Source organism: Bactrocera dorsalis, chromosome 2 (assembly GCF_023373825.1).
Source record: "Bactrocera dorsalis isolate Fly_Bdor chromosome 2, ASM2337382v1, whole genome shotgun sequence".
In the NCBI taxonomy this organism is placed as follows: Eukaryota; Metazoa; Arthropoda; class Insecta; order Diptera; family Tephritidae; genus Bactrocera; species Bactrocera dorsalis.
The window spans coordinates 50,109,155-50,132,109 of record NC_064304.1 but is presented as its reverse complement, the minus strand read 5'-3'; the positions used below and the strand labels follow the sequence as shown (position 1 = coordinate 50,132,109).

The following is a 22,955-nucleotide window of genomic DNA, read 5'->3' as shown; positions in this document are numbered from 1 at the left end:
CCATTCGATATGCCCCTGCACATTCCCTCTGACCACTTGCGCACACCGCTTACCGCCGGAATGTTCAAACTATCTTTTGTGTATAATTTAATAGTGTCACACTTGACCTTTGTATGCGAATTGATTGATTCGCTAGCTGCATGACTGGCTGACTGGTGCCGCCAAGTCAATGGCTCCCATTCCGATAGTTTTTTTTGTCAAACGTTTCAAAGTAAAATACATACATACATATATGTATGTATGTATATTGGACGAATTGGAAATGAAACAGTAATTGCGTATCCTTAAGAATTTAACCAATAGAGAGTGTAAGTGTAGTGGTATGGGGGTAGATAGAGCACAGAAGTCTTACTAACAAAATGTAAGAAACACAGATGATTTGATATTTTCTGTAGCAACAATTAAATGCTCAAAAGTGTTGATGCGGTTGCAGAGCACTTGCTGTTGGAGAATGGAGGATGTACATATGTACGTAGAAGACAACGGAAAACGAAGGAGTGAGTTGCTTAATGTGGCAACTGCTTTGAATGTTGGAATTAAAACACAACCAACGGACCAACCAGCTAACCAACCCCTTGCAAGGCAGTGTGCGACGAGGTAGAGATGATATTGATTGCTCCTTCTCGCATATTCATGAAATTGAGTGTTGCTGAGGTTGGCTGAGTGGAAAGAGGCGCGGTGTGTTTTATTTGTTTATGTATGTATAAGCAACGACACTCAGACCCGCGAACAATTTGCAATTTCCGAGCAACCCTCCTAACGCTTTGCGGCATGCAAGGGTTCTACTATGTAGAGTGATTTCAGAGACTAAAGATCTGTGTATTTGTGTTTGCACAAAACAGTGGAGAACCATTTTAGCGCAAAAACCAAAAGAATTCCGACCAACCACCTCAGTTCTAGTTATGCAGTGTGACTACAAAGTATACAGTATGCAGGTTCGCAGAGCAACATAAACGACCGGGGGTTAAATCGTGGAAAACAATAAAACTAAACGATCGCCTAAGAACAAACAAATAAACCAACCAGCAGCCGGACAGACATACAGTCATAGAGACAATCGCATAGACAGGCGGGCGGCGGTCGAATGTGTTCAGTGAAACAGAACACTTTTCATTGAGCTGCGCCGAGGACGATGAAGTTTTGAATTCAAAATTTCAATTTAAATGCGAAGCATAGGTGAAACGGTAAAGACGTCCTAACAATTTCTGCGGGTGTACGAGTACGCGCGTCTAAATAATGGTGTTAATTTGATGTAACTTTCATGTGTGTTCATAGTGCAGAGTTAGTTCTAAAGCGAAATCTTTCGGCTATACTTATAATGAACAAGGATTTCTGGTTGAAATAAAATCATGCGAACATAATGAAACTGAAAATCCTTAGATGAATTTTCGATTTGTAAATGGAATTGGTGTATTTCGGTTAAAACTTTGAAAATAAGAGTGAAAATATATATCCAACCAGTGATTCCAAACCATTGCAAATTTAGCTAACAAAATTTGTTATACAAACCAAATGTCTTCCTCAGAGGCTGAAGTTGACATAAGCGTAGTGTCCAGTCCCGAACCTAGTCCCGCCGGTTGTGGTAATGGCAGCGACACTCCGTTACGCTCGGCTTCACCGACACCCTCCAACGGAAGCACGCCAACAGCGACATCGACGCCAACTACAGCCGCCGGCACACCTACTTCCAGTGCTCATTTTCACAGTCCGACCGCCGCTGCTTTAACTGCTGTACCGCCGACGGTTCTACACCATCACCTGCAACACCACCTTAGCAGTTTAAGCGGTCACCCGGTGGCATTGCATCACGCTTTGCACAGTTTCGGTCATCTTCATGCTGCCTATCCTGCGCATCAACAATTATTGCAACACGCAGCGGTTACACCTACAGCGGGCCAAATGGCTTTGGCGTCAGCGGCGGTGGATCGACTTAGTCCGCCGGCTATGGCTGCTATGGCGCCACATTCACCCGAACGTAATGGCAACGATGATGTTACTTCCTTAACGGGTAATAATAACAACAACAATAGCAAGCTTTTGAATCACAATAATAATAGTGATAGCAACGGCAGTAGTCAGAATATGGCGTTAGGCCGTGGAGAGGCGAGTAACGGTTGCGGCACTGCGTCTGGAAATGCTAAAGCCACAACCAGCAATGGATTTACTAGTTTCTCTATATCGAGTATCCTTAGCCGCAGTGAACCGTCGAAAAAAAGTGGTGGTAGCCATAATGTACCAACGCTAATCACACCGATACCACAACTGCCACAGTCTGGCACCGGCGGCCCACAAGATGCGGCGATGATTTCTAGGTAGGTACTGCACTATTAAGCGTTCCCATACTCTCATACTAGTTACTTGTACTTGTAAGTGTAACTGGAAAAAATTCTAAATTTTCTGACCATTGGAATCATTAAATATGAAAAATTGATTTTAGCGTTTGTTTATGGTTTTCTTAAAGACTAACTCTTACAACTTCCCTCTTATTTGATATAATGTTCGGAATTAGTTTTAGAAAATATCTTATATATTGCTCTTAATTTCATTTGATATTCAGCAGAACTTCTCCTCCAATTTTGGATTTGTAAATTAAAATTTTTGAAATTATGTTAAGCCTTTTAATAATTTAAATTTAATGTTAGACATCAGTCCTTGCAGTTTAAATATTGTCAATCGGAATTCTCTAAAAATCAATTGTTACTGATTGTCTGATGTTAAATCGAAAATGTATCGTTAATTGACGACTACGACCAATTCTACTTGCGCCAATGTAAAGAAAGACCAAGAGAGTTTTTACCATAATAAGTGACGATTTCGGATACCTAATATTTGGAAAAGGGCTTTAAAGTGTGTTGCTGTAATCAGCACTTTTATTTTAAATATTTATTCGTCCTCCTTTTATTTTTTTCTTGCGTTACGTCAAAATATTTGGCAAGCTGCCATTACATATCTCTGTCGTTGAAAGCAATTTAATTAATTCATTTATAAAAATATGCTGATAAAAATACTAAACGTTAACTCAACGACTCATGTGTGCTAAAATTAATCATAATTCCAAATTAAATAAATATGATATACTTATTTGTGTGTATGCACCGTCCTGGAAAGGAAATAAACCAACAAACAACGTTGATGGCTCGCAAAAGAAATACACAAAAAACCATTTTCAGATGATAAAGTGATAAAAACTTCATTGCGCAGCCACACGTCAAGCGAAGCGCCAAACGAGTCACGCATGCGCCATGCCACAGTATTGCAGGGGAATGCATGCCATTTACACCTTAGTGGCTTGATACCCTCAAGATCTAATTGGCATTACGCTTTTTCAACAACTAACTGTTCATAAGTTATAACCAACGAAAAATTGTACGAGGAAGGCAACATTTACTGAGTAGACGCCCCAAGTCAGCGCCCATCATGTTGGCTCGTGCTCGCGGTGTAGTCGATAGCTGCCACCGTTACCGGCGCATCCGACTGCTGCTGATCGTTATCTACCCACGCTCTGGCGGAGGCACGATCCGGCAATCGTAAGTGTAAGGCAGGCAGTGTTGAAGGGCGCACGTACGCGTTTAATGAAATGAAAATGATCATTATTAAAGCCTCAAATGTCAAAATGCCAGTTGTGAATGGTGCAGGGCCAATAGATGACCAAGCGCTGGCCACTTCGCCCTTTCCCTTTTTATTATGTTCTTTATTTGCTGTTGTATTTTTTCTTATCGAAATCGCTTTGTTGTTATTGCATTTAAATGAACGATGGAGTGAATGTCAGGATTACCCGAGGATCAGCACACGTTCATACTTGTATATGCGTAAAAATACTCGATTGCATAAGAATGTGTGTGTAAATATTTGGCTTTAGTTTGGCGGGGGAGATAATTTAAGGGCAACATTTTTTTAATTCAACACATTCGTTAATCGCTTGACGTAATATGATCTTTGATTACGAAATTTTTTAAATTTGCCCTTTAAGTTGCCTTTTTTGTATATGGAATTTATTAATGAACCCAACGGCTGACAGCAGTTGGCTTTTAATAGGTGCATAAATTGCATTTGTTGTTGTTTTTAGCTCGTGACGCCGAACAACTTAAGGACCTTAGTATAACTGCATAGGTACATATGTACATACATAGGTACAAGTGAGTTAAATTTCGATCAGATGTTCAACTTATTTTTGGTAATTTAATGCTTATAATTAAGTCTATGTACATTGGGCTTTCGTGCACATTTACCAGCGTGTGACCCACAAATTGACGTATGTGCAGGTATTATCGAAAAAATGTGTTCACTGGTATAGTGTTTTTGAAAAATAATAATTAATAAAATATCGTAGTTAAGGGTGAATATGTATAGTGTTAGTATTTGTTAGTATTTTATTAAGTTTTCGCTAAGTATTTCTTTTTGAGATTCATTCTCCAAATTGCACAATGATCTGAGCACTAGAGCCAAAATTACAGATGTAAACAGCATGCTCCTTCCAAGTGCTAACAATTATGAAGAAATTTCTATTTGAAACTTAAGATTTTTTTATAAAAAAAATTGAATTTCGAGACTTTTAAAATCCGTGGCGCAGCATTTGATTACTTAAAGGATAGTATCAATAAAAAAATTCAGCTGCGATATGACGATTTTCCGTTCTGACAAACTAATGTCGCTAAATAAGGGTCGCACAGAGAGATTTCGGATAGATTATATGCAAATCCTCGAAGACGAGATTGCAAGTGTCATTTTTATGTGGCGAGCTTTACTAAATCCAGGATATTTGTGAGATAACCTACCCAATAGCCTAAATCTTGTGATTAGGTGGCGGCCGGAACATGATATACCGCCATCCAATTCGTATTTGAAGCAATTGAAATATTTTTTATACTCCCCCATACTTGGAAATGTCGAATATCAAATTTAACATGATCAAAAAATCTTAATGTTAGAAAGACTTCGATTTATACAGGAAAATTTTACTTTTACTGCCACTTCAAGAGTTCAATTTATAGAGAACTACGAGGTATAGAAGTTCAACTGTAATTCCATTTCAATAATTACCTCCTTCTTCCGATGGAAAATGTAAAAATCAAAACACAGGGAAAATGAGAAGTTACCTATATTTTTAGCAACTTTGCAATTTCAGAAGCATTGTAATATTTATTTTGCAAATATTCGAACTTTAACAAGTGAACTTGCTTTGTGATTTGAAGGCAAATGTAATGTTTGGATTTTAAAATCCTTTCGAAAATCTTACAATGCCAGTAAATGAATTTGAGTGCGAGAAACAGAAAGATAAAATCAAAATCAAATGAAACCAAAATATACGAACGAAAATGCATTTCGCAAGGATGCAAGGGTGTACCTTCAAGCTGGGTAACGGTATAAAAGCGTAACGAATCCTTAAAATGCAACGAAGCAACAAAACCTTTATCTGTTTGTAATTTAATATTGTTGAGAATGTGCAAGAACATGCAAACGTGAGACTAACATACTTATTCAAAAATGCACATTTATTTTCACCTATGTATGTACGAGTATGTTGTATTGGGCATGAACACTAGGATAAAAAGACAGTTATTTTCGGACTTCCACCCAACAGGCTGAAGCGAGATGAGTTGAGTTAGATGTGAGTAAGGGTTTCGGGTAGATGAAACCCCAACTAGATTAGACAACGAACATAGCGGAATGAGCAAGGATGGTAGGAAACATCCAAGCAACCACCAACAGTGTTTATTGTTAAGGGTGCCGGGCTGAAAAAGAAGCACAAAAATACATGTTTAACGTATATGTGTATGTGTCTGTGACCATTGAAAACACACAAACTCCTAAATGAATCTCAGTTGTGTGTGGCATATTCTACGGAGTTTGTGCTTTTACATTTGTGTGGAGAAAAATAGCATTTCTTTGAGGAGTGCAGGAAAATATTTTACAGAATTTTAGTGTCACATGCGATTTAAATAAAAATGACTATTTAAGAATGTAAATATACAAATTTAATATTTTGAATTAGTTTTCATTTAAATTGCTTCTTGGAACCGGTTAATATATGTGACATAAGGTTAATTTTTTTGACTCGTTTATATTTTTCATTGAAAATATGCGCATTGACGTAAATACATAAATTTCATAACGATATTTGTGCTGCTTTGAACTGCGTTTTGTGGTTGTATTGAATTTCCTTCTTAGTTTGAAAAAAATTATTTTCAATAATTATAAATCACTTCAACTAATGCAAATATTTTTCATTTCCCAACTATAATTTTAATTTTCTACAGTGTATCTTTGTGTGTGTAGTGTTTGGTGTGTGGCGTAAACAAATACGATTTTTATACGTTTACATTTGTAATTATCGCATAATTGCAATCCAATTGCTGCCCTATGCTTTGCTCTATTAAACTCACACAAACATACCAACATGCATGAATAGATGTTACATGGGTTGCATTATATAACCAGGAGATGGAGGGGGTGCCTTTTGCTTGCATTTCTATTCTATTTGAGAGAGTATGAACCAAACTAAGCTTATGATTCAGATGGGATTAATGTTCGCGTAAACGTCGCATATTTATGAATGTATGTACATACATACGTATGTATCATATAAGCATACTCATTTAAGGGCATATAAATAAATATGTTTGAAATAAAATTTGAAGCCCTCATATTGCAATTTAATGGAAATATTGTATTTCGTTTAGGAAATCAAACACTGATCTTGATTTAAATTCGCTCGGTTCAATTCCCGACTGTACACCGCTTTTTCGATGAATTGGCAGACAGCCGAGCAGTCTTCCAAACTCAGAGGAGAGTTTATGAATTGACTTGTGATGCTTATCGCTGATGCAACTAACATAGGTCTCGATACACCAAGTTCGCGCATACAATTTAATTTAAAAATTTGTTTCTCACAATAGTACGAAAGATGACAATCTGCTTTGAGATGCGTCATTGGAAAAGCCCACTTTTTATGCGGTTTTGCTTCTAATCCCCATGGGCCCCGTTGGGATAAAAAAGGCGTGTTGCCCATGGCACGTGCGGATCAGAAATTAAATTGTAAGTGTTGAGGAGATAATCTCAAAATTATGTGAGACATGGCAATTGTGATGATTTGCGGTTGATTAATTTATGGCTTTGAATAGGAAAACCGAATAAATATCCAAAGCCACAAAAGCAAAGCACAGTCGCGCTAGTAAACAATTGCCAACTCAGGAAAGGACTTCTATTTTTAAAATGTTTGTTATTTCTCTTTTTTACTTCCTTTTTATTACGTTACATCCCAAAAGAGGTTTTATCCGCGCTGCCGCACTGCCGCGTGTCAAAATGTCACTTTTATGGTTTTATTTTATTAGTAGTACAGCTTTTAGCTATTTGTTGCGCTAATTACGTGCATTTAAAGCAGCTAATGTCAACCAAATTTCACAGTAAATTGTGAAAATATTGCCCGCGGCCACCCGCCTCTAAAACATTAAGTATTTCGACCCCAACAATTTAAATATTACTGGTGATGCTGCCAAAGTAGCGACCATTAATGCGGCTGTCTGAATGATGATGTGAAATAAATCCAGAGCTTATTGCGAGCGCTTTTTTGCTTACCTGCGGGCATACGCACACAGTCGCATTGATATTTGAGGCGGAAATACTGCGGTGGCCATGTTGATTTTCAGCTATTAACACGAGACTCCCCTAGCAGAAAGACAAAATTGCAACTAACCACCGGCCGCCTTGGGCGTAAAGTAAAAACAACAATGATTTGTGTTGTGATTGCTCAAGCCGCTGTTGTTGTTGTCTCCACAACTTCCTTTGTATTTCGACTTTTCCTGCGCGCACGACTGCTTACCGCTATAATAGTGGCCAAATGTCATCACACTGCCCCCTTCACTCATAAACCCATTTGTAAATACACATATATATATGTATATATTAAATAAATTTGGAGCGCTTGGTCCCCTCACTGAAAAAAATGCTAGTAATTTTTAATGAATTATTTGTGGACTTTTGCGGTGTTTCTAAACTTTTCGTTCTTTGTTTTGAAATCTCAATGCAAGATGTTTTATTCGTGATTTAAAATTTATCTTAAATTAATTTTAGTTCTTTTTCATTGTGAATATGAAATCCCTAAATTTCCTAAAAATTGTTTGGCGAAAACTCATATTAAAGCATAGTTTGAAAGTCGCGATTTGTCTAACTTATAATCTACAAAAATGTCGCATATTATAAAGTCCTCAGATAGCAGAATTTTCATTCTTTCGTATTTGCGAAATGGCCGTAACCGAAGAAGTTCCTCAGACTCGGTTGCATCTAGAAAAAGTTTCTGTATGTTAGAGTTTGAATCAAAAATACGTTATTAATTCACACTTTGCTGACGGAGGAATTTTTGCCACCTTCAATGGTGGTCGATCGGTTAGGCAAAAGTTTTGTAAAATGGCCGTACAGAATATCAAATTTCCGTTCCTGTGTTTTATTTTAAATTCTATGCAACTAAATAAGTAACTTTTATAAATAAAATCCTGGTAAACTCCTTAATTTATCCATTTTTAAAAATAACTAAATTGTCAATTAAAATATCCAAAAAAGTATCATTCGAATAAACAAATGACTTGAGCTTAATTAGGAGTCTGACTAACTAACTACTTGTAAACCACTAAAGCTATAAAAATCAAATACGCTGAGGACAAATCCTATAAGAAAACTAAACACTATTAGATGAGGTCTAATAAAACGGGTTTGTTAAGAAATATTAAAAGCACGATAAATCAATAACCATGTTAGAGACATTTAATTTTACAACCAAAACGATACAAGAGGGCTTTATAGGAACCGCGTAAAGATTTGATCTCCGGACATACATATGTTCAATCAAATTCGGTTATCTCTGTGAAATATGTTATTGAAACTCGTAGAAAATATTTTTTTGATAATAATGTACACTTGCGTTAAAAATAGGCTGAATGGGGGCCCAAAGCCCCCTATACCTAATATACATATTTTCCAACTTCCAGATGATTTTATACTACATATCATATATTGGCCATTGTAAGAGTTATCGCACTGAAAAAGAGAGAACTTATTTTTTATAAAAACAATATATCTTCGCGCCTAAAATGAACAGAAGCCGATGAAAGTTGGCCCTAGACCTCATAAAACTATATATATATTTTCCTGTTCGGTTACATTCGAACTAAAATTGTTATTCTTTGATTTTAAATACTTAAGACTTTAAATCAGCTATGATATAGAAAACCAAACTAAGGAGTTTCTAAAGCGTTTTTGACACGGAACAGAGAACATGGAGATGCACGGTTGCGCCACAAGTGCTGATTATTTGTACGTTCATTTAGTAGAGTTAATCGAACAAACTTTAATCGTACTAAAGTACTCTGCAAGGATTGGTGAATCGAAGACAACTAATTTGAATATTGTATGATGTTATTTATTCGTGTAAAATTTTTATGGAATATGCAGAAATATTTCAATAAGGGAGACTAACGCATAATCCTTTAAATTTACTGTTTCATAAAAATGGAAAATGGTAGATAGAACCATAGAATAGTATCGATTCTTATATTTGTATTCCTTGAACAGAGTACACTCAATCTCTATAAAGACGAGCTGAGCCGATTTAGCCATCTCCGCCAGTCTTTTATACATGATCTAGTTTTTCAGGCTTTGAGATATCGAACTCACGTGCTTTTCTCTCCAAACATATCATTGCCATACGAAGTGGATGACTAAAATTATGTTCTTGTATGAAAAGCTTATTTGTTTGACGATATATCTTTACGAAATTTGACAAGGACTATTTTCCAAAGAAGCGCTACGATATCTAAAGAAAATTTCTAAATGGAACAGAACTGAAGGACTAAAATGAAGTTCGTCTAGGGAAACTGCTTCATTTGTGAAGGGTATATACTAGTTTCGGTGCAGCCCTTTTGCTTGCTTTTATTCTAGGTGAAAGAATAAATAAATTGCTTGTAGTCAATTACTTATTTAGTAATTTTTCAAAACTATTCGCTTAAATCTTAATATTGGCGTGTTCTAATTAGCTCAACGCAACACTCACACACTCGGCTACTGTTACAAACGCATTCAATTGTGTACGAATAAAAGCAATGATAGAATGCTAATATGTGTCTGTGCCTGTGTTTGTAACCGATTGCAAAATTAGAATACGAAACTTAAGCATTTAAATTGCCCAGATCGTTCATGCATGCAAGATTTAAATGTAATTGGCTGCATTTATAGTCGCTTTGGGCTATAAGCTGCGGCACACACACTTACTAACACTCCTTGACAGACTTAAAGACACTTATTCTTTTGTGTGTATGCACTCATATATGTACATATGTATGTGTGTAGGCACAGTTCAATATAACCAATATGAATATTCAATACGTCATTGACATTTTTATATTCGAGCGCCAACACACTGCGTTACCGTCCATTTGCGGGTTAATACGAGTAAGCGGGCTAGTTGCCAGCTATGTGCCAATACATACGCATAAGTATTTGTATGAGTAGCACTTGAGCAACCACAGCATATCAAAATATTAGCAGCAGCTTAAGTACTACAATTTTTCCTCCCGAATGACTTTGTTGCCCTGGGCAAAAAATGCTGGCGTCATTAAGCGGGATTACGCATACAGCTTGTATACCGCAAACAAACACACATGCATGCATGCAAGCAAATGCGTAAAGTAGTTTTCAAAAATAATTATTACGTACCTGGGCTATTGTGCGCAGATCCCTTCTAATAGACTTTTCCATTGTCGGAATGCTTGTGGATGTGGTGTAAATATTGCATTGACATTTGGCAACATTTTCATTTGGTCTTTTTGTCGACTGTGTGTGTGTTGTTGTAATTCTCGAAGGACTCTCTGGCCTTAGTGATTGTTTGGTGATTAGCAATGGCTTTGTTTGGGTTCAGTGAGGTATCAAAATATTCGTAGTAGAAGGGCTGGAAGTAATAGAATATTCAGTGAATCGTCAAAAGGAAAAATTGGAAGTTGGTCTTAGTTGCTCGAAAATGCTACATTTCGTCATTTTACACTTTTCAGTTCTTGCAGAGACTTGTGCGCGCCATATTTACTATTATCTCTATTTAATTATAACGAGTATTTCTTTTTAAACTCGTGCATAAATTGTTTCTGGCATTAAAAACAAGAGTTTAAAGGCATTTAATTTTTATTAAAGAGAAATATTCTTACTTATTTGGCGCCCACTTTAAATACGAACCCACCTAAATTGTTGAGCTTTTAATACTTCTGCATAAACAAAGACAAATGTTTAAGTAGCATTTAGAAAATTCCACAAATAGTTTGTATGCACAAGAATTTGTTGTGTAGTTTTTATACCTTGTCTATTAGAGTAAATAAAAGCCCCTCAATAAGCTCTTTCTAAATTGACGATGTAAACATGAACCCGTTCAGCATATGAAGAACGCTTCAAGAAACCTTACGAATGCCATAATTTCGACTTGACGCTAAGCTGTTTGTTGTTCTACTAGTTGTTGTAATTGTTTCTCGTAATCTACTTTATGAGTGTTTAAAAACTGCATCAATCCACTTTTGAACTGCTTGCACCTTCTGGAATAGAAAACTTTTTGGCGCTGAGGGGCTAACAAACGGTAATAACGACTTAGATATCTTCGAAAGTGCGTGTATGTGTAGGCATGTAAGTGAATTTGTGAAAAATGATTAAAAGAAGAAATCATGTCTAAGGTTGTCTCAGCGATAAAATTTCTTTTTTTTATATACCCCGCCAGTGAAAGTTAACTGAACTGACCCACGTAAAGCAAGTTAAACCATGAGATCTAAAATAACTGCTTCACGAAGACGGCATTTCTGGGTCTTAACTTGCCTCAAATTGAGTACCATGACGCCGTACGTGGGTTTAACCCTCTCTTCTCTGTTCTCTTGCATACCTTCCTAAAAAGTAAAACTATTTGATGAGAATACATTTTATAATTACACTGTAAGAGAAATCGCATTAAATCAAAATGGCTTGTTAAAATGATAAAATCTTTTTATTTACATAGAACAAGCGAAAAGCTCAATAAAGCTTCTTTCACTCTATCAAGTTTTGTTTAAAATATTTTAGATAAGTTTTGTGATTGTACTCGTAAATGGGTTAAATGACAATTGCTGAAGATTGTTAAATATTAATTTATTTAACTTCAATTAAAAGTTTAAGAGAACAATTCCTCCATCAAAAATATACATATTCGACAGTTCTTTTTCGAAGGTTGGTCCAATGCATTGCGGTTATTAACAAATTATCAATTCGGTCATGTCGACTCTGTAGAAGTGGATACTGCCTCTTCCTGCCGTCCGCTTAAATGCTAAATTCAATCCCCGCTCGCTACCACAAACTGCAAATCTGCCAAGTCGCCAATTGGAAATTGATATGGGAGAGTATTGATTTATTTACAGCAAGTTTAGTTTTTTGCCAAGCATTTTATTGCCGTTTCTCACTGAGACAGTTAGCAGTGATTCTTTTTTAGAATACACTGACTGTATTGTTTATATTCTGGTTGCCGGTTTTTTGTTACCTTGGCCAAAGCGAAGGAGGTCAGGGCAATGCGAATGTAGCAATTTACTGCTGACCAGTTCGGGCTGAGTGTCTTAAGCAGAAGCTAGCGAACCAGACAAATTGCAACAGACTAAAAAATATCGCATACAAAGCAGACAAAATAAACCGAAATAAAAAGCGTTGGACGTGGAGAACACATTGACCCTAGTTGGTGGGGGGAGTGAATAGCAGGTGAGTGTATGTAGAAACATATAAAAATCACAGTTGTAAGAGACAGACTACACGGGTCAGTAACTACACGGTCAAAGAGGGTTAACGGAATGCTACAGGATGGCAATGCTGCCCGTTGTGGGTTCGGGTACATACAGCTCTGACTGTTGTGCGGGTGCTGTGGGATTGCGCAAGGGTTTGCTGGGTTGGACTCACGTGGAATGCAACTTAAAACGTTTTAACGTTGACTTTTGTTGGCTTTAATTTAAAAGTGCATTCGTCGAAAGTGAGTGGAAGGCAACCGAGAAACGTGTGAAAAAGGAGGAATAAGGTGCACCAAGAATGATATTATTATAGTTGGAGAGGGGGTGGTGTGATATCGAAATCGAGAAATAATTAAATGAAATGGAAGGGCAAAGGGTTTGTGGGAATTTTTTTTATTTATTGAATTATACTCTAAGTGCCTGACAATTCTTTTTACCCTTAATTTTACTTATAGGAAAATAATCCATTAAAATGTTCGGCTTTTATTTATATGTAGATTCTTCTTAGTAAGTATAATACTTCCACGCTAAATTGTAAACTGCTACATATTTACATACTATGCATGAATAAGTAGACACAAATATTTGTGGGAATTCGTAGCACAAATGTCAAGCGTTTAACATTCGAATACCACTAAATGTACAAAAAGTTAAAAGTGCCAGCTTATCGTATTAAAATTGGCTTATAAAATAACAACAAGAACGCTGTAGTGCTGCAAGGAATTCAAAATCGTAGCGATCTGTTGACTTGGGCGACACATAATTGGATGTATTACCGACAAGCGAAATTATGCGTTGATTCTTCTGGGTTTTGAATTATAAGGTACACACATAAAAAATATATACGTTCAGTATAGAAAATCGATAAAATATGTACGATAGGAAAATGATAGTAAATAAAACCTTCATTTCTAGATATATGCATGTTCTTCTGCTTCAATGTATTTTTGCTAAAGTTATAAGAACAAGAAGCACCGGTTGGTCTGCTATAGCATATGTATGTCGAATTTTAACCCTTTTCTGAGGTTGCTTTCTTACGAATCTACAGACGCGCCAAAAATAATGGTATTCTGCCGAAAGGTCAATTAAAACAGCTTTGAAACTTTAGAACACATTTTTATCCATTGACTATAAATCATATATGAAATATGTTCAGGGAGTTTTTTTTTTAGATATGTGGTTTTTAATGAATAACAATGTTTGTTACCAAAATAAGGCGCGGACCAGGCGCATCTCAAGAAAATTTTGTCCAGCAATGGTGCTCACTTTTGGTTAATAAACACAATTGTCGCAATTGGATAGGTGAAGTCTCTTCTTTGTGCAGTTAAATCCATGATGACTGACGCCTTGGAAGCGCATATTAGGCTTCTTATTGCTGTCATACTAAGGTCCCAATTGATGCAAAAAGTAGTCGAATATTGATCCTCTCGGCTTGGATTAATATGAGCCAGCCACGGCGATATCTTGACCGAAATAAATCTTAAAACATAATGGCAAACCCTTGTCTTTATAATAAAGCTAAATATTTTACCCTAACTTTAAATAATAAGTGATTATTTTTTCTTGAAAATCGCACGTCTAAAATAACTCTATAATTACCGATTATCATGAACGCGTTCGACCTTATTAAATAATTGAGTGCAAGAAATAAACAAAAATAACCGAAGTCTTACTAATATTGTTTTTAGCTCAAGTGTATGTCCAAATAAAGCAGAATGAGCTTCTCTTTGCCCTACAAGATTTCATTCAAGATACAAATAAAATCAAAGCCAATAAGATAAACATCTCAATCAACATTCTACTTTATAAGCTGTCATATTAAACCAAATAACCCCTCTGCCCGGGTATATCGACCCTCATCTGGACGTCACGCGATGGCAGTCTGAGCACCCCTCGAAACCGCTCCTGCCGAATGTAGCCCGCTTTAACGAAATCACTTAAGTGCCTCAGCCATTAGAAATCAGAAACCAACTACCCCCACTCCCGTCTACATCAGCCTTAACCACACACACATGCACACAAGTTGCAAAAGTTTGGTTCGTGCATGCAGCCCACGAACAGAGCCACCCACTTCCACTTCCTCTGCCCTGCTTTGGCTGCCACAACATCTTTTGCCAGTGTGTTGTTGTTGTTGTTGTTGCTTGTGGGCTTGAATGCTTCGAGTTGAGAGTTTGATTTAGCACATGATATAAATAAATAAAATGTATTTATTAAGAAGCTCTTTAGCGCCGAATAGCGGAAAAACGCCATAATGCGAAGAAGCTGTTCGAGATGAGTGCGACGGTTGTCATGAGGGGAAGTCGCTGATTCGGAAGGATGCGAGCAAGTCGCAAGCAGCAAGATATCCGTTTGAGTATGCAATGTGCGTGTATGTTTATGTATGCGCCAGTATGGGGAGGAGCTATTAAGTGTTTGTGTGCGTTTGTGTTTGGGCGTTTAAGGAACTTATACAAGGGATGAATTTGCTAGCAAAATTATTGACTATAAAGACACCATTCTTCTTTTAACTGAGAAGATGATGTACATTAGGGTGTTAGTTAGTTCTGAAAAAAATGTAAATTGTTGGTTAACGACTAATAGTCAGAGCAAAAAATATTATTTGGTTATATATATATTAGTTAATTTGAGTAGTTAATGGCCAGTTGTTTGATGAAAACCTTAATGTACATTTACACGTATGTAAACTTTTGCTGTGTGAATGGAACAATCGTCTGAAGATGGGATCTTTAAAACTCTTCTAAGATATGTATGTGTTTGTAGGAAATTTCGTGTGATTGCAGTTACTTAAGTAGATACATGCTGATATGAATACACACTTAAGTATTGACATATGTACATAAGAACACACATTTACATTTAAGATTTTTCTTGGGGGGAATGTATGAACGTACAATTGTGCCATATACTTACCTGTATTTCTACAAACACATGGGGATACATTTAGTACACTATTTGCTTATATGTACATATGTGAAAAATGGAACTTGGGTATTAATACTTGTACGTATATTTGTATACGAGTATACATATATTATACTTAGGTACACATACAACAATAAATTTTTGCTAACGGCATTCTGAAATTAGTCGGTGGTAAAGCTAAAATATAAAGAGCTCCTCCGTTATAAGTATTTGCATGAATATGTTAGGTCATTAAACAGAAAGCAGAAGAAGTATTACAGAGCGTTTAATAGCATTTGTTGATTCATTACTAAATTTTATTAATTTTTATATAACAAAAAACACATCGGATTGACATTTGTTAACTAAATTTAAATCTACATCAATACAAACAAACTAAAATTAATGAGTTTGTTAATTTTTCTTAATTGCAGATTGGGTTTCATATCGCAATGGGGTGCTCTAGCTGGTCGTTATGCGGCGCTGTGTCCTCCAGGCTGGCCATGGGCACCACAACGTCTGCCTTTCCACAGCCCCACACATGGTAAGTGCCGGTTACTTAGATAACTATCTCATTTTTCTATATTGTTTCAAAGGGTAGTTCTGGCACCGGTATATTTTGATTTTTTAAGACAGGTATTTAGAGCAAATAACTTTACTTTAATTGCTAGACTGGTACATACAAAAGCATCATTTTTTTGTGCAATGAAAGTTCCCAGGCCTTGAAGTTAACTCACCCATTCACATAGGTCGCTCAAGTCATGCGGGTTATTTTATTTGAAGCAGGATTGAATTTTGCTTGATGTTCGTCAATTTTGGGATTTAATTTCTTTAACAAATTATCTGTTGCTTTCCCAGCAAATATAAATATATTATATATTGTATATATGAGAGCACAATGACTCTGATTAATTTATTAAATTAATTTAATTTAAATGAATTAATTGTTAGAGTTGGATGTTTTGCAACTATTCATAACAAAGAATCAAAGAATTGAATACAAATTAAACAAGTAAGGCAATGCACCATCATGTGGAAAGACTTTCAAGTATTTTTCATACAATCAAGTTCGGTATTTTATTAACTTCTGAATTTTATAGATCGTAGACTTATATCACGTTAATTTCTATTTCTACTAGGTATCCTTCTAGTCGGGTAAGTTCAACCCACATGCATAAACACTATTTCACCACGAGCTAAAAAGGGTTACTCGTATAAAATATATAAATCTCTTTCTTATATGGGGAGACGTGGGGTAACTCGGGTGCATAAACGAATTTAGAATTAAGTTGAAAGCCAAACCAGCTGATTTTTTGTGCCGGTGTATATTTTTGAATTTAAATATAAATATTTTACAAGTGCTGCCTGTTTTGTATGTATTTAAAGAAAATTATGCACAATTTCACTTGTCTTTCTGTTTAGAAAACATTAAATAGCTTTTTTAAAATTAAAAATATTTCGACATGAAAAAGCCTTCAGATTAACCACATTCAGAATTCACTACCGAGTAGAAATGAAATATAAAAATGGCGTTAGTTTCATACACATTTTGCTGGTCCAAAATATTTATATAAAAAAAAAATCCAAACGAGAAACAAATAACTTTATGAAGACAATTCACAATATTAGTATTGCTTGCGTTTACTTAATTATGCTAAACTAGCTCACATATTGGCCGGTATAAAGTCAACCGGAAGATTAAAATCGTTTATTAGGTATATACATATATATATATATATATAAATGATTAGGATTAGGATGACTAGACGAGTTAAAAAGTGAGTACGCATTCGTAGATGGTCGTAATCGGACCACTGACACGCCCACTAAACGCCACTCAATGAAAATCAATTAATAGTCATGACTAAGCACCAATGTAAGATATAACTCTGTAATTTGCCACAGTGAATCACAGTAGTTTGGTAAGTGCTATCCATTGAGCTGAGAACCCGTTTCTACTAATAGTAAGCCTCTAGTCAAAAATGGGTGATTCCTTTAGTCCCATATACCCAATAGAAACATTTTCGACCTTTAAGTTAAACTTTACACCGCATATATCGGGAATAAATGGGTGAAAACTTGCCGTAAACCTCGTATAACTTACAAACCTTTGCACTTCAAGATATCTCCTTGGTTTTAATTCTGGCAAGTTGCAAGAGTATGAGATATTCGGTTACACCCGAACTTGGTTCTTTCTTACTTGTTTAGGTTTAGAAAACACTCTGAACCGTTCACCTTTAAATTTGTGCTCAACTTGCTTTTACATTTCATTTACCATGCAATTGCAATGCTTTGAGGAATTCACGCTATGCCTTTGACAAGTGAATTGGCAACATATAACGGTGCTAGTTTACAAATATTCCACTAATAGTCTCGGCGCAACGCGTAATCGTCACTTTGCATAATCGTCGAATTCTTTGTGACATTCTTGAATGTCGCCTTCGATTAAATTCCGTTCTGTCGTAGTGCCCCGCTTTGCCTTTCAATTTGCAGTCAATTTGAAGCCACAAAAGCCTTACACACACATGCGACCATTAACAACAGTGCCTCCCCCCGCTAGTAGGCTAACCCACCAACTTTGCTCAGTGCATTGCATTCCCGTTGCTTCGATCGGTTTTCAATTAATTGCAATTTGTAGCAGGGATTAAGTTACGTTGCTTAAGTACATCGCGTTGGTTGAGGTTTTTTGCACCACTATGCACAGCCAACTATGTGCCTGAGTGGGTGGATCAACTGTCTGGTCAAACCGACGTGTGTGGAATTTTAGTAGCATATTCACATGTACAAGCAAGTATGTATAGGGTGGCGGGCGCAGCGTGTTTCCGCGCATTACCAATAGTTTAAGCCTATTTAATTGGCCTCTTAAATTAAGTAACTACAATCGCAATTGAATTTGTTCATGTAAATTGGCCTTAAGTTTGTACGTTATTATCGCCGTTGGAATGTACTTAAGCTAATAGCGGAATAACACACATATGCAAATATTTGCTTACTGCAGCAATGCCCTCTTGGAATTTTTGACGATTGTAAATAATAATTCTTGTCAAATTTCTTGAAGACATTTCGATAAATAAAGAAGGTTTCTAAAAAGAGATATGAATTTGATCGTCTAATTTGTATGTCATGATATCTATATAGTATTTACAATATATGTGACCTGGTCTACGGAAAGGGGGCTTAGGTGTCATTTTCACTTTTTAGTTGATTCGGATGACGAAACGAGTTGTTTATTTTTAACAGCTGTTTCCCAGAAAACTAGTTTTCGCACGTTAGCTCCCTTTTCGTAGACCAGGTCACATATGTTTATAGCTATATGTATCGAACCACTGTCGACGGTTCCAGCATAGCAGCGGCTTCCTGGGGAAAAAATAACGTGCACAAAATTTCAGATCGATATCTCAAAAACTCAGAAACTAGTTCACGTAGATACAGGCAGACGGACGGACAGAAGTACATGGCGAAATTGATCTGAGCTCGTCATGTTGAAACTTCGTAGCAAACTGAAAATACCATGTCCAGGGGATTATTAAACTTCATTTGATTTTTACAGTAATATGAATCCACGTTTCTGTTAATTTAATTTTCTGGCAGGGTGTCGCTGCATATGCATCTATGTGTATTTGCTCAAATGTGGATTTACCTCAGCAAACAACAATATGTAATAGTGTTAGTGTTAAATGACAGTTTAGCATTTCAACATTCCAATCACTGTAAATTCCCTGTATCACAAATGCAAAAAGGCATGCACATGCATATGCACGTAATTGTTTATCTACAAATTGAGATCTTATTTAAATAATAAAGAATTTTCTTCCAAAAGTAAAAATAAATTTAAATATGATTTTCATTTGACTAAAAAAAATTAGTGCAACTCGATAATTTCCAAAACATCTTTGTTTACTTATATATAAAACAATGCCTGAGTTTTGCTATAAAATTTACCTACTTTTCAATCAGTTCAAATTTTTGTTAAAACTCTTTATATATCCTTCATTATGACCGTTATAATAATCTCTGTGCTTGTATTTAGATTTTTATTCATTTAAATTTAGTAATAAATAAAGTCCGAAACGCCTTGTAGTTATTTTTCCAAAATCCATTTTTTGGCTTCTCTAAGGCGAAAATAAAATTTCACTCAAAATAAAGAAATGAAGAAGTTATCATTGCAGGCATTTTTCTCTAATAGGTTAGTTTTAGGGAAATCGACCGACAGACAGCCATTTTAAAAAGTATTTGAACACACTGGCTTACATATGTATTCAAAGTGCCAAGGAAATAGCACTCAGTGGCTATAGAAATGAATAGAAGTGGAACACAAACGCCCACAAACTGCCACTTAATTACATTTCCCACCACTAAAATATATTAACAGAAAATATACACAAAGTTATCATGAGGTTTCCAACTTCTAGCGAACCACATGCTCTCGTTTCAAGCGAGCGAGCTTACTCACTGCTCCTGCGCTTTGAACGCTCGCTGAGAAGCTGAAAACGAGTGAGTCTCAGCACTGCAAAATCAATTTGTTTGCCGTACGCACATTAGTACAAGCAATATATGTGGATAAGGGTCGCATAACTAACAACCCCAGAAATCACAGCTTTTCTGTTTAGTCCAACTAAGGAAACAAGGAGTCACAGTCATTCGCATTTGCGATTACCGTTCATTATTTATTACTCTTAAACAAATAACCCGCACTAATTAGATTCTCTGGGTTTTCTTTCTCATTGCAGACAGTTCCTCAACCAACACAACGGAAAATCCATCCTCGCCTACATCGCTCAGCCCAAACCATATTGGTAACAACAACAGTAGCAGCAACACTCACGGCAATGGTGGCAACAATGGCCATAGCAATGGCAATAAATCGCCTTCGCCGCATGGTTACAGTCATAGCCAACAACAACATTCACATCTGACGCATCCGCATCAACCTTCAACGCCTACAAGCAGTGGCGGCGGAAGCAACGGGCATCCGCTGCTCAGCCACCACAGCTCGCATTCGAATTCCAGTTATTTACTGCCCAGCAGTTCCAACGAGTCCGACGATGATGGCGAAGAGATTATCGAAGAAGACGATGGCAATGATGGACCCTCAGACGGCTCTTCGCCACAAGGCGGCGATGGAAATCAAACGAAACGCAAGAAAAAGACACGCACAGTATTTTCGCGAGCACAGGTCTTTCAGTTGGAGTCCACATTCGATATGAAACGCTACCTCAGCTCTTCGGAGCGTGCCGGTTTAGCTGCCTCACTGCGCCTCACTGAGACACAAGTGAAAATTTGGTTTCAAAATCGACGCAACAAATGGAAACGTCAGCTGGCAGCCGAACTGGAGGCAGCCAACATGGCGAATATGGCACATGCCGCACAACGTTTGGTCCGCGTTCCAGTGCTCTATCATGACGGCTCTGGTGCGGGCTTTGTACCACCCCCACCACCGCACCACCATCCCATGCAGTATTATGCGGCGGCAGCAGCACGCAACACAAGCCCACCACGGCCACCCCTCTCCTCGCTTGTATAGGGCGTGGGGTGCTTGGCGGCCGCAGTGGTACCCAACTGCGGAGGTCCAATCTCACTGCGAAAGCCGCCATACACCAATCATGCGCCAACAACGCCGACGCCGACATCAGTACACGATATGGATGACTCGGATACAGAGGAGGAAGCCGCAATCGATGTGGAAGCCGACGAGGATGAGGAGGAGCTGTCCTTAACGCAAGCGTCGTTAGCACAGAGCAATAGGGATTCAACTAGCGGCGGCAGCAGTGTTGCTGGTGGTAGCGACGCGGTGCGGAAAGCGACACCATTCGAGCTGTTGGCAAAAAGTGTTAATTGCCTGGAGATGCACAGCAGCGGTGGTGGCAGGGAGTTGAATATCAACAGTGCTGGTGGCGCCAGCAATGACAACGGCGTTGAAAGAGCCAACACAGTGCACAAGGTGTATTAACAGAGTGGAGAGGAGAAGGAGAGGCTTTCAACGCTTGTCGGAAGAATCCGCAAAGTGTTGTAAATTTTTATTGTGTCATACAGAAAAAATTGGTTTCACATACAAAGAATTTCACTGCTTAAGTGCACGGAGAAAACAACCAGAAATATTAAAAGCTAACTGAAGCGGGATGCATTCGCGGAAGAGTGTACGTAAAAATTATTGCGTGTTTTCTCTTAAAGTTAATGTGTGGTCTGTATAATAGGAAAGTGCTAAGTAAAAATTGTAATCAATGTTCAAACGTTTAGGTTTCCAAGTAAACAAACAACGTAGCCATACAAAACCAAATATAAACTAAGAAAACCTTTACATATTTGTAAAAAGTCGTTCTCTTTCGCTTTCTTCTTTTAGCTACTAAATTTGTAAATAATTAATTGTTGACCTGCGGTGTCTCTTTGCTCAATATTTGTGCTTAAAATTTATAAAATCTAGAACAGATATATGTGTATATATATTTATCTAAATACGATTATAAATGTATATATGTATGTGTACTCAGAGGCTTAAAACAGTCGTGTTTGTAAAATACTTGTGTGTATATAAGTCTCCATATGATATGTGTGTATGTTTTGTTAGAGAATAGTCTTGCGATTATACATATGTTCATTAAGTCATATTATATATGGTAAATTAGTTATGTAAGTATTTACATATGTAGCGTCGCATTTATGTGTGAAAACAGCGTATAAAGCCAAAAAATAGTTTACATATACATATAATTCTTATATATAAATATATACATTAATACTTATTACTCTAATTAATGCAAGTACTTAATTACACTAATAATAATTACATACATACAATTGGAATGATGCCCAGTTAGCGTGTAGTTAAATTATGCCATAATATATGTTAATATCATAATTAAGCCAAAATTTAATAAAAAAATTAATAGAGTGAATAATAAATTGCTTATTTATGCAAAATTAAAATATTCAAATTAAAAAGTATTGTGTTTTCATTAATTATCTATTGATAAGTTAATTTTTCTACTCCTTCGAAATTCTATTTTAAATGCTACTTGACTAGATGTGAACATTCTCAGAAGGTGGTGAATTGCGAATCTTAGTACCACTCAATTGCTCCGAATCTAATAGCCTGCAAGCTATTTCTTTAGTTTTCCAAAAACAGTTAGTGGAAAGTGGAGTAAAGCGGGCTTATAAATATATATGTATATAAATGCCATGAGCAGTTCTTTACAAATATAATTTTACTGGGTAATGACAATAATAAAAATAATTGTACCGCTGTAAATTGCCGTTCCAATCAAACATGGTTATACGAATTTCAATAATATC

The 22,955-nt window shown here is 36.6% G+C and overlaps 1 protein-coding gene across 1 annotated transcript; it reads left to right on the top strand.

The window, feature by feature from the left end:
* The first annotated feature begins 914 nt into the window (after nt 1-914).
* On the top strand, nt 915-22,569 carry LOC105233777 (homeobox protein Hmx). The gene is made up of 3 exons (XM_011215936.4): nt 915-2,312; nt 16,100-16,209; nt 20,396-22,569. The coding sequence occupies exons 1-3, from the start codon at nt 1,513-1,515 to the stop codon at nt 21,187-21,189; spliced, it is 1,704 nt and encodes a 567-aa protein (XP_011214238.2). The 5' UTR covers nt 915-1,512; the 3' UTR covers nt 21,190-22,569.
* Nucleotides 22,570-22,955: the final 386 nt, after the last annotated feature.

Bases quoted from the DNA above. Each gene is read 5' to 3' on its own strand.
- LOC105233777 (XM_011215936.4), top strand. From the start codon at position 1,513: ATGTCTTCCTCAGAGGCTGAAGTTGACATAAGCGTAGTGTCCAGTCCC. The intron at 2,313-16,099 runs GTAGGTACTGCA...TCTTAATTGCAG, and splicing joins GATGCGGCGATGATTTCTAG to ATTGGGTTTCATATCGCAAT. The intron at 16,210-20,395 runs GTAAGTGCCGGT...TTCTCATTGCAG, and splicing joins TTTCCACAGCCCCACACATG to ACAGTTCCTCAACCAACACA.